Source organism: Octopus bimaculoides, chromosome 6 (genome assembly GCF_046866305.1).
Source record: "Octopus bimaculoides isolate indiv1 chromosome 6, ASM4686630v1, whole genome shotgun sequence".
NCBI lineage: Eukaryota > Metazoa > Mollusca > Cephalopoda > Octopoda > Octopodidae > Octopus > Octopus bimaculoides.
Window position 1 is genome coordinate 81900052 of NC_142933.1, and position 12500 is coordinate 81912551.

Below are 12500 nucleotides of genomic sequence, written 5' to 3' on the forward strand. Positions count from 1 at the left end.
CTTTCAATGTGACACTAGCACAAGTGCTTCTTACATGGCACCAAGGGTTCTTTTGTATGTGACACCAGCACAGGTGCATTTTATGTGACATTTTTAAATGAGTGATTTTTATGTGACACTGAAATGAGTGCATTTTACATGGCACCGGCACCTACAAGACAAAGACCTCAGTTGAGAGAGAGAGTAGGAGGCATAACCATAAAGGACATGCCCGTATGTAAAGATGGCTGTGATTTTACTTGGTTTAACGTGTCCAGTGCAGTAACTTACAAGTCCTGGTCCCTTGTCATCTCCTCAGTGAAGCTCAAAGTCTGAAAATCCTTTCTCACTACTTCATCCCACATCTTCCTGGATCTATCCCTTCCACAGGTTCTCTCCACAGTTAGATATCAGCACTTCTTGATGCAGCTGTCCTCATCCATATGCATCACATGACCATACCAGCATAGTCTTCTCTCTTGCATGCAGCATCTGATGTCTTTAATATCCAATTTTTCTCTTAATTCATTTACATTCTGCAGTACATGCACACTTACATTACCTATCCAGCAAGGGATGCTGGTTTCATTTCTTTCAAGCCTTCACGTGTCCTCTGTAGACAGTCCATGTTTCACAACCATGCAGCATAGCTGTACATACACAGGCATCATACAATCTACTTTTCACTCTTAGGGAGAAAGCCTTTGTTACAAACAAAGGTAGTAAATTTCTGAATTTTGCCCAGCCTGTTCTTATTCTAGCAACTATACTTTCAGAACTTCCTCCTCCACTGCTAACTTGGCCATCTAGGCAACAGAAGTTATCTACTACTTCTAAGGAAGCCCCAGGTATTTGAGGAAGTCTATTCTCTGTGTTTATTTTACCTGCACGCCTGTTACACACAATGACTATTTTCTCTGTTTACCATCCTGTGATACCACTGTGTCTTATGTCCATAGCTTACACTAGGTTCACTGTATGGCATTTCTACCAACATTTTTCCAACATATTGAGTAGGGCCATTTCCCTGAACAGATTTGTGATTTGTCTCCTTTCCTACATACTAGGACTTTGGTCTTAGCTAAATTAACTCAAAGGTCCTTCAATTCCAGACCTTGCTTCCACACCTGAAATTTCCTCTCTAGTTCAGGTAGTGATTTAGTTATAAGAACAAAGTCATCAGCATAGAGAAGCTCCCAAAGGCAGCCTGTCTTGAATTCCTCTGTTATGGTCTGGAGGACAATGATAAACAAAAAGGGACTGAGAACTGATCTTTGGTGAACTCCTACTTGTACACTACATTCATTGCAATAATCTTTGCCAACTTATACCTTACTGACAACATCACTGTACATGGCTTATACAGCTCTAACCAATCACACATCTGTCCTTAGTTTCTATAATGACCACCATATAAAAGAAGTCGGGATCTCTGTCAAAGACTTTCTCCAAGACAACAAAAGCCAAGTACAGAGGTTATTCTTGGCTAAATGCTTCTCCTGCAGTTGGCTTGTTAGGAAGATAGCATCAGTAGTGCTTCTCTGATGACACAAAACCAAACTGCATCTCATTCAAATTTTCCTTGAATCAATGAGAATCACTTTCTCATTGGTTCATGAAATGTATCAGTGATAGAGCTTCTCAGTTTCACTTTGGCTTACAGTGGGAAGATGTACTATCTGAAACACCTGTTTAGAATTATGGGTTTTTGAAGAGTTAAGAGCAATTGTAAATTCTTCAGCTATTAATCCAATCAACTTGACTTGAATAGATACATGTTATTAGTTAAGAGAATGACCTGTTAAGATTCTTCCAGAGGGGTGAGATATATGCAGGTGATTTTTTAGCTTGGATATTTGCATGAAGATGACAACAGGAAAAATGAGAGGAAATTCCAGAGGATTACAATTATGATGAAGAGTCTAGGACATGAAGCACATTAAACATAATGGATAAAAAAAAATCCTGACAGGTGGAAAGGGTATAAAGCTAGCTAATTCAAAAGAGCAAAGATTATTACAATAGCAATAGAAAAGTAGTTTCTTCCCCTACTATTACTACCTTTATTAATTTATTATATCTTTCAGAATTAAACTTACCAGGCTGTGAAGCCTTAATAGCGAAGATGGTGGCAGTGGATTTCTTTTCTTTTCTTCCTTCCTTCTACTGTCAATGGTTTATGACCTGGATTACATTATTTGCCAAGTAAATATATGGAAGATGAAATAAGAAGTACAAGGCATTTTTGTTTTGTTTTTGTTTCTTTTCAATTTTTTAATGATTACATTTTATTTAGTTTTTAACACTGAGCAATATGAAATAAACAGTCTAGTTAATTTTAATATTATGTCTGTATGTGTGTGTGTGTGTGTCTCTAAGTTTGAGGAACCACACATTTGTACAAGAAGTAAACAGTCAATTTAATCAACCCCAGAACATGCCTGGTACTTAATTAATCAGCTCTCAAGAAACAAAAGGCAAAGTTGGCCCTGGTGGAATTTGAACTCAGACTGTAGAGAAGTAAAATTAAATACTAAAGGGTATTTAGCCGAGCACTATATCAGTTCTGCTAACTTGCTACCCTTAATAAAATAACAACGATGATTAATTGTGTTTAGACACAAGATAATTTTCTGTAAGAAACAGGTATAGTTGATCCAATAACCAACTTGCTACCCTTAAAAGAAATACTAATAATGGTGAAGTTAATATGGATTATGTGTAAGCTAGATGGCTAAATGCCAAAATCAGAAATATCAATTAAAGAGCAATAAAGTAAGTCAAAAAACAAAAGCAATATTTACAGAGTAACCATCTGTCAATGTGTGTGTAGGGAATAGATAAGGAAAACAAATTAGAAGAAAGCAGTCAAATGTGATTACAGCCAGAGTGAGTCTCATGTCTAGAAGACAAGACTAAAATTTTTGTATCAAAGAATGTCTAAAAAAATCTCTGATACAAAAATTACTATAGAGACATTTTTGGGAAAAGAATTTCTACCTTAAGTTAAATATTACATAAAAAGAAAGATTGAATGGGTGGAGAAATATGTAAGTATAAAGGTAATCAATAGGAAAATGATAGGAATAAAATAAGTCAGTGAATAAGAATAAATAAAGATCATGTCAAAAGATATATTTTCAACATAAATTTTTTACTAGTTCATTCATTAATATATGATAGAATTTATGTATAATACACATATGTACCTATGATTGTACGTGCGTGTGTATATATATACACACACACACACAAGTATACACACATGCAGATATTTATATATACAGACATATATATATATTTATACATAAGTGCACACACACACACACATGTATTAAAGAATGAACAATAAAAACATTTCATGTGTATGTATGTGTGTGTGTGCACATATATATATATATATATATATATATATATATATATAAAAGATATATATATATAAAAAAGATATATATATATACACATATATATATATATATATATATATATATATATATATATATATATATATACACACACATGTACATACATACACATATATATACATGTATATATATATATATATATATATATATATATGTAAAAATATACATCTATACACACACACACACATTTCAGGGGTATACTTGCCAGGCAAGTGATTTAATCTGAGACTGACATAACTGCACTGTGGAAGACACATATTAACCATTTGAAAACACACAAAGACTATTAATATCACTAAAATATTTTTTATTTTCAGTAAAGTTAATAGCTTCTGCATGTTTTCAAATGGCTAATATCTGTCATACACACTGTAGTTGCTACATACATATATATATGCGAAAAGATATGCGTATATATACGAGTGCATGTGTGTGTGTGTGTGTGTGTGTGTGTGTGCATACACATACCATATATGCATATTCATATATATGTAAAAAAATATACACAGGTGTGTATGTGTAAAAATGTACATAAGTATCTATAAATATAAAACTATTTATATCATGTATATATATATATATATATATATATATATATATATATATATTAAAAATGTATATATTATGTACCTCTCTTTCTCTCTCTCTCTCTCTATATATATATATACACAAACATATACACACAGACATATTTATTTGTAATATGTGTATGTGGGTGCATGTGTATGTGTATACATATTATATGTATCTAGTATAAATATATACATATATGTATATTTCTGTTATGTATATATGTATTAACACACATACTTATTTTAGTCTTTTTTATCTAACATAGTCACATGAATCAATCAAATTCTATGCCTGTCCTTGTGATCATCATCAGTCAATCAACCTGTATCTTTAGTGATATCAGTTTGAGCTATACTCTTTTCATAAAAAGGAGCAAATTTTCACACACCAGCTAGAGTCAAGGCAATGACATGATAGTACTATGTCCCTCCATCTTGCGATAACTTTGAATTGGCAATCATGAAATTGTGATTCATCACAATATCTGTCATACATATATATGTATGTATTCACGAGTGGAACACTTCCTTGTTTTGATATCAAGTGATTGTTGTAAATGAGCTGCTATCATACAAGCAACATTATTTGCTTCCAATGTTTCATGAAAAACATGGCTACCTGAACAAATTCTGTCTGAGCCAAATAAGCCTAGGAAAGTTGACATTAAGATAGTGAGGATGATGACATACAAAATATACATATAAATATCAACATCATCATCATTTTAATGTCCACTTTCCCATATTTGCATGGGCTGGGCATCATTTTTTGAGACAAATTTTCTACAGCCTGATGCCCTTACTGTCACCAATCCTCACTTGTTTCCAGGTAAAGTAATAATTTGACTCAGACATGTTTCTCACAGGAGACTGGCAATGACTGACAATGCTTGCATAAGGGTGATGGTTGCTTACAACTATCACATGATGTCAAGATAAGAAGACACAAACAGACACACACACACACGCACGTATATGTACATTGGTATACATAATTATGTGTATATGTGAACATGTATTATATGTATATGTATGCACTTATATATATATATATATATATATATATATATATATGTATGTGTATATGTATCTATATCTACACACACACAAACACACACATATATATATATACACACATATTAAAGAAACATTTTATGTGTGTGTGTGTATACACACACACACACACACACACATATATATACACTCAACACACAGGGTGTTCATAAATTTTCTTTATAACTTCCACAATTTATTTTATTTATTAAAGTGGAGCTCCATCAATCAACTTCTTTGCATGTTAAATGAATATTAAAATTTTGTCTTTAAATGTGTTCATTATTATCACTGACTTTTAATGAAAATGACAACACCACAAGAGAAAGTGCCATGTGTATCCTGGTACATAGAGACCAAATCAGATAGGCACTCAGGTTCAATGAAATTACCATACAATGTATGGAAGAAAACCCCACTAACTCATGTAAGTATGTGTCTGGCATAAAAAGTTTATGAAAACAGGAAACATCCTACAGAAGACAGAGGCTGAACAACCTAGAACATCTGTGCAAAATGTTGAGTGAATTCAGGCAGCATTTCATTGTAGTCCTACTAAGTCAATTTGTACAGCAAGTAGATAGTTAAATTTACCATGGTCAATAATTCACAAACTTTTGCACAAGAACTTATAAAGTGCAACTTTTATCAGATGTCAAACCCCTAAGAAAACAGTTTGCAGTGAACATGTTAGCTTGATTAGTTGCAGACGAAGGCTTTCTTCAAAAGATTTGTTTCAGCAATGAAGCAATATTTCATGTATCAGAAATGATAAACAAGCACATCAGGATCTAGAGCTCAGAAAACTCACATGAAACAAGAGAACTGGAGAGAAACAGCCCCAAAGTCAATACTTGGAATGACTTCATGTTTGATCAAGTGATTGGCCCATTTTTCTTTGCAGAAGAAACAAATACTTCCAACACGTACCTTCATTTTTTACCAGAATTTGTTGTACCACAATTGCATCCAACAGTTATTTTCCAACAAGACAGTGTGCTGTCCCTTTACAGGTTGAGTGTTTGAGAGTTTCTTAATGAAACTTTCCCAAACCAGTGGAGTGGAAGAGGTGGTCCAGCTCACCTAAGTCACCAGGTATAATCCCTTTAGACATCTTATGGGGCTACAGTAAAGTCAGAGTCTATTGTACAAAAGTGCAGGACTTCAATGATCACAAAGAAAAATTACACCAAGCTACATCCAACATTGATGAGAGGATGCTCCAACACACATGCCCAGAAATTGAGCATCATCTAGATGTATTGCATGCAGTCAATGGAGTCTACATGGAAGTATTCTGATGTTTCTAATGAAGATGTATTTATTTGCCTTATTTTTCATTTTTCCCTGAATTTTTAAAATTGTAAAGGTAATTTACAGACACTGTGTGTGTGTGTATACATATATATATATATATATATATATATATACAAACACACACACTAACATATACATATAGATATATATATGTAGATAAATGTCTCAGTATTTTATAAACATGTGTTTACCCATGCATTTAGAGACACATATTCATATATCAAAACACTGATATTTTCAAATGTATTTGTTTCACTGTGTTTGTTGGTAAGATATCTTTGCATGTATGTAAGCATAAATAACTACACACACACAAAACATTGGTTGTCTTTATATCTCTCAACAACTGACATATTCAGTTGCTCATGTACTAATCATGGTGCAAGTTAATCCACGTTCATTATACATATTCTCTCAACTGACACTAAATATTGAACAGTTCGGCATTTTACAAACAAATATTCAACAAACATGTTTTTCCAAATGTGCAACTTACTTGATGCATTTAAATACGATGTCTATTAATGATCATATTTATTGTTGTCTTTGATCATCATGAAGTACAAGCTGCTGTTCCAGAAAATCAGTTCAACCCTTGATTTTTAAAAATATTTTATAAATGTTATAGTCTACTAGAACTACTGTATCATTATAAAAAAAGAGGTTTCATCTTCTGATGCTCAACTTTGAAGGAGCTGGTACTAATTTCTGGGTTCTCTAGTGTTAAGTAGATGAGTGACAAATCTCTCTCTCTCTCTCTCACTCTCTCTCTCTCTCCTTCCAGTCTACTGATGTAACTTTCTCAGGACATCTGGTATCTATTTTCAACAGTTAGGTAAACTGAGGCACATAGAGTAAAGTGTCTTTCCAAGGAGACACAATGAAAGACTTGCAGTGAGTTTGAACTCATTAACCATGAAGTGGCAGTCCAATATGTTATCACACAGCTATTTCGCTTCTCCCATATGTTTATGCATGAATAAATATCGCATGTATGGCCTGTGAATTATTTTAGGAGAATCAAGATCTTGTGATACTGTGGGGGAATGACACAATTTACCTAACTGTAAAATGCAGCAACTATAGAAATGTAAAAAAAGTTTGTCAAATAGAAAAAAAAAAGAAAGAAAATACAAATGTTTTATAAATAAACGCATGATGATAATGATGATGATGATGATGATGATGATGATAATAATGATGATAATAATAATAATAATAATAATAATAATAATAATAATAATAATAATAATTGCTAAATAGACTTTTAAAACCACTCAAATATTAAACACATTTTGTTCAATCACTCAGTTTCTGATTTAAGTCTATTTTTTCATTTTCTCATTAAACTCTATATAAAACATTGGCTTACAAACAGACCAGAATTGAGAGCCAATGTCATAAGAATGGAGTTTTCACAGTCATTTCTTCCTTAGGAAGAAGCAATAGCTGATCTGATCCTACGTTGAAGGTACTGCATTTTTTTCACAGTAGTCAAACGATCACTGAATTCAGTATAAGGGACCTGCAAAGTCAACAAGAAATTTTGATTAAATAAGAAACAAAATAAAAAAGAAAAATGAGTAAAATAGAAGGAAAGAAAAGAAAACTTTATTTATGAACCATGTGAAACACAAATAGCAGTGGATGCAGTAATGAAATATTAGGTTGTCAAGAAAGTTCTTGCAGAATTTTAAATTTTGGTTTTAAATGATGTGTTTTCAAATTAATTTTTGTTAAATTACTTTGACTTTATATATCATTTTAAAGCCCGTTTTTCGCTCTATCTAATCATGCTACTCTTTTTCGCTTTGAATAATTAAGCCATTTTTTCTGGAACGTTGAATACAACATGGACAAAAAGCAAATTCGCACAATTTTCTTATTCCAGTTCAAGCTAGGCCGAAAAGCTGCTGAAACAGCTTGCGATATCAACAATGCTTTTGGCCCAGGAACCACTAATGAACATTCAGCACAATGGTGGTTCAAGAAATTTCGTAGTGGTGACGAGAGTCTTGAAGATGATACACGTAATGGTCAGCCATCGAATGCTGACAACAATCAACTAAGAGCCTTAGTCGAAGCCAATCCATGCACAACTATTCGAGAGCATGCTTCTGAATTAGACGTAATGTATACAACAATTTCCAACCACTTGAAAGAGATTGGAAAAACAAAAATACTTCAGAAATGGGTACCGCACGAATTGAACGACAACCAAAAAAACACCATTTTGAAGTGTCGTCTTCCCTTCTTTTACACAACAAGAACGACCCATTTCTCGATTGGATTGTGACTTGCGATGAAAAGTGGATTCTTTACGACAACTGGCGACACCCAGCTCAGTGGTTGGACGCCGACGAAGCTCCACGGTACTTCCCGAAGCCAAAGTTGCACCAAAAGAAGGTCATGGTAACTGTTTAGTGGTCTGCAGCCGGTCTCATCCATCACAGCTTTTTGGATCCAGGTGAAACCATTACGGTGGAGAAGTACTGTCAGCAAATGGATGAAATGCATAACAAACTCCAACAACAACAGCCAGCATTGGTCAATAGAAAAGAACCGATTCTTCTCCATGACAACGCTCGGCCGCACGTCGCACAACTGACCCTGCAGAAGTTGAACGAATTGGGCTACGAAACTCTGCCTCATCCGCCATACTCACCAGACCTCTTGCTTACTGACTACCACTTTTTCAAGCATCTCGACAACTTCCTGTGTGAGAAATGCTTCAAAAACCAAGACAATGCCAAACACACCTTCAACGACTTCATCGCCACCAGAATGCAGGATTTTTACGCTACTGGCATAACTAAACTTGTTTCGTGTTGCCGAAAGTGTGCTGATTCTGATGGTGTTTATTTCGATTAACAAAGTTTTGTTTGAGCTGAGATATGTGTATCTGAATTTAAAGCTTAAAAACCACAAGAACTTTCTTGACAACCTAATATTTTAAATCATCATCATCATCACTGTCATTTAACGTCCACTTTCGATGCTGGCATGGGTCAGACGGTTTGACTGAGAACTAGCAAGCCCAGAGGCTGCACCAGGATCCAAACTGATTTGGCAAGGTTTCTACAGCTGGATGCCCTTCCTAATACCAACCACTCTGAGAGTGTAGTGGGTGCTTTTATGTGCCAGCGGCATGGGAGCCAGTGAAGTGGTACTGGCATCAGCCATGCTTGAATGGTACTGTTTACGTGCCAAACAGGCAGCACTGGTATCGGTCATGCTCGAATGGTGTTTTTCATGTGCCACTGGGATGGGTGCCAGTCAGGTAGCACTGTCATTGGCCACACTCGAATGGTGCTTTTTACATGTCAGTCAGGCGGCACTGGCATTGGCCACGCTTAAATGGTGCTTTTTACATGCCACTGGCACGGGTACCTGTCAGGTGGCACTGGCATTGGCCACGCTCAAATGGTGTTTTTTTACATGCTACTGGCACAGGTGCCAGTCAGGAAGCACTAGCATCAGCCACGCTTGAATGGTGCTTTTTACATGCCACCGGCACAGGTGCCAGTCAGGTGGTACTTGAGGCATTTCTAAATGAATGTGATAAATTTCACCTCTGACTATTTCAAACAGCATTTGAGAAAAGAAGGTTCTTATGACTAAATAACTATTGCATTAGTAACAATACCCTATTTCTAAGTTTTGGTATGGTAATTGTTACTTTTAATTATAAGCACAGATGCAATTATGTGGTATTGTCTCTCAACCCTATGATTCTGGGTTCAGTACAACAGTATGGCACTTTGGGCAAGTGTCTTCTACTATAGACTCAGGCGAACCAAAGTCTCATGAGTAGGTTTGGGAGACAGAAACTGAAAGGAGCTCATCGTGTGCGTGCATGCATGTGTGTGTGTTACTATCTCTTTGCCTTGACATTGCATGATAGTTGTAAATGTTACTGTCTTGCAGTTGGTGCCCTTCATTTCTAATCTTCCATGTAAACATGTCTGGACATAGGAAAATATTATTTATTTTGAAATAAGCAAAGGCCCATTTGATAAATTTACTTCCAACATGAAAAACAATGTATCAAAATTTAAACAATAAACAATGTAAGATGTTATATGGTTAATATTTACCTGTATTAATATGTAATCTAAATGAATGAGGTGTCTTGCTGCCATTGTGTGCAATCCTGTAGGCTTAACTGTACAGAGGGTCATATCAGGGAAATCTAATACTTTGAAAGCAATCCTAAAAGAGAACATTTTGCAGAAAAAATCTCAATGTAATAAAATGAAAACTAAAAATTTATTTGAATTCAAATATTGATTTCCTATATTACTATTGAAATTTTTTTGTACTGGCACAAAAAGACATTTGGAAGAGCATAGGAAATTAAATGAGCTTCAATACTTGAATGGTACTGCTTTTATCAACCTCAGGAGAATAAAAGGCAAAGTCAGTTCTAGCAAGATTTAGATTCAAAGTGTAAAGACTAAATATCACAAAGCATTTTGTCCAGTACTATACTGATTCTGTCATCCATTACTAATAACAATAATATATTTTTCACTCAAGCATGTTAGTCTGAGATTTATAGAGAAGTGAGGTGTTCTTGCCATTTTCAAAACTGAAATGGCACCAACTGAAAATCAAAACTTGTTTACAAACTCAGCTTGTCTCTTGATTTCAGCTTAATAAGCATAATTATGATTAAAATTGTAATAATGATGATTTATTTTATAGAAATTAGACCAGTTATAGGAATACAAGTGGTTAAATCAAAATTAACTTCTTAGAAGTAATTAAGATTATAAGATTTATTGGAATGTGCAAGTAGTTGAAATGATATTTTCAAGCTACTGAGGGAGGAGCTAGGTGGTGACTCAATCTGCTTGAAATAGCAAGAAAATCTCCTTAAAATCATATCCTACTACCATAAAGGAAGACAGTAAAAAATGTAGTTCTTTAAATCCTGAAAATGGAACAAGACAATCACATATTGCAATGCTGCTAATCATAAGACAACCTAATGAAAGCTGATTTAGGTTGAAAGACAAAGCAGGGAAAGACAGAAGTAGGGGCAGTTGTTCTTCAGGCACAGGTGTGAAGGGATACAGTTTTCCTCTTTCTCACCATGCTTGTTGATTAAGGTGGGAACACCAAGATTATCATTGTTCCTCAGCACTGAGAACCCTTGTTGTGCCACTGCTTGGATTAAATTACATACTATTTTTTTTTATCATTTATTGATATCTGTATTGCATATTAGATGGGTCCTAGGTATATCTTAATACCAGGCAAATCTCTAAACTGTCAGCATGTGCAGTTTGAAGCTAGCTGGCTTTGTGAGACATCACAGAAATGATACATAACAGATGTAATTGTACATTGTATAGTTTCAGAACTCACTTCAAAGACAGCCAACTTACCGATTAACACCTGGTTTTGGCTCATGCCCATAATGTTCATCATATACAAGAGGTTCACCTTTCTTGTCAACAAATAGTACAGCATCTGAAGAAAATATAAATTAATATTATTAATAATTGGAGAAGGGTAGAGAGAATATAGCAGATTGGCAGAACTGTTAGAATATCAGACATAATAACTGACTGTTTTTCTTTTTAAAATCATTTTAGATCATATTTGCTTTTTGCTTAGTAGTTATTATCATTAAAATAATTTTGCCATGTTTGCATTGTTTAGATGGATTTATTTGGCTACATCAGGAGGAGGAAAATGAGATTATTTAGTTATTTTAAGACAGCAACCAACATTTGGAATAAGTTACAATATCAAAAAAACTAAATATTACTTCACAAATACTCAGCAGAATTACCAATACTGATCTATCAATTCGGAAGAAGTTGACTTACAAAATATAAAGTATCCATTCTGATACCCTAAACCACAATCCCAAATTAAAATAAATAAAACTTTACTTGGATAATCATTATATTGAAAATAAATGTAGATAGATGATAGAAAGTGATTGTTATGCTGATGGTCAAGTGACCTGGATTATTATTCAAACCTTGCTACTGCTTATACAGGCAAGGTATATTAATCTAGTAAAGAAATGGATGTCACCACCACCTCACAGATGAACAGTCAACAGTGTTCAATTCTGTAATTTACCTTGGTTGGCACAACTATCTGAAAAAGTTGAACCAAATGGATTTGGCTTTAT

General features: G+C 34.3%; 1 protein-coding gene across 2 annotated transcripts in view; it reads right to left on the bottom strand.

The window, feature by feature from the left end:
• Positions 1 to 2221: 2221 nt before the first annotated feature.
• The window catches only part of LOC106878401 (FAST kinase domain-containing protein 4), a 32234-nt gene continuing 21955 nt past the window's right edge, over positions 2222 to 12500 (bottom strand). For both annotated transcript variants that reach the window (XM_014927601.3, XM_014927602.3), the window contains exons 5-7: positions 11740 to 11824; positions 10444 to 10558; positions 2222 to 7871 (exon numbers count right to left, since the gene is read on the bottom strand). In XM_014927601.3, the coding sequence (XP_014783087.1) occupies positions 7779 to 7871; positions 10444 to 10558; positions 11740 to 11824 (293 nt within the window). In that variant the 3' untranslated portion in view covers positions 2222 to 7778. The remainder of the gene's footprint in view (positions 7872 to 10443; positions 10559 to 11739; positions 11825 to 12500) is intronic.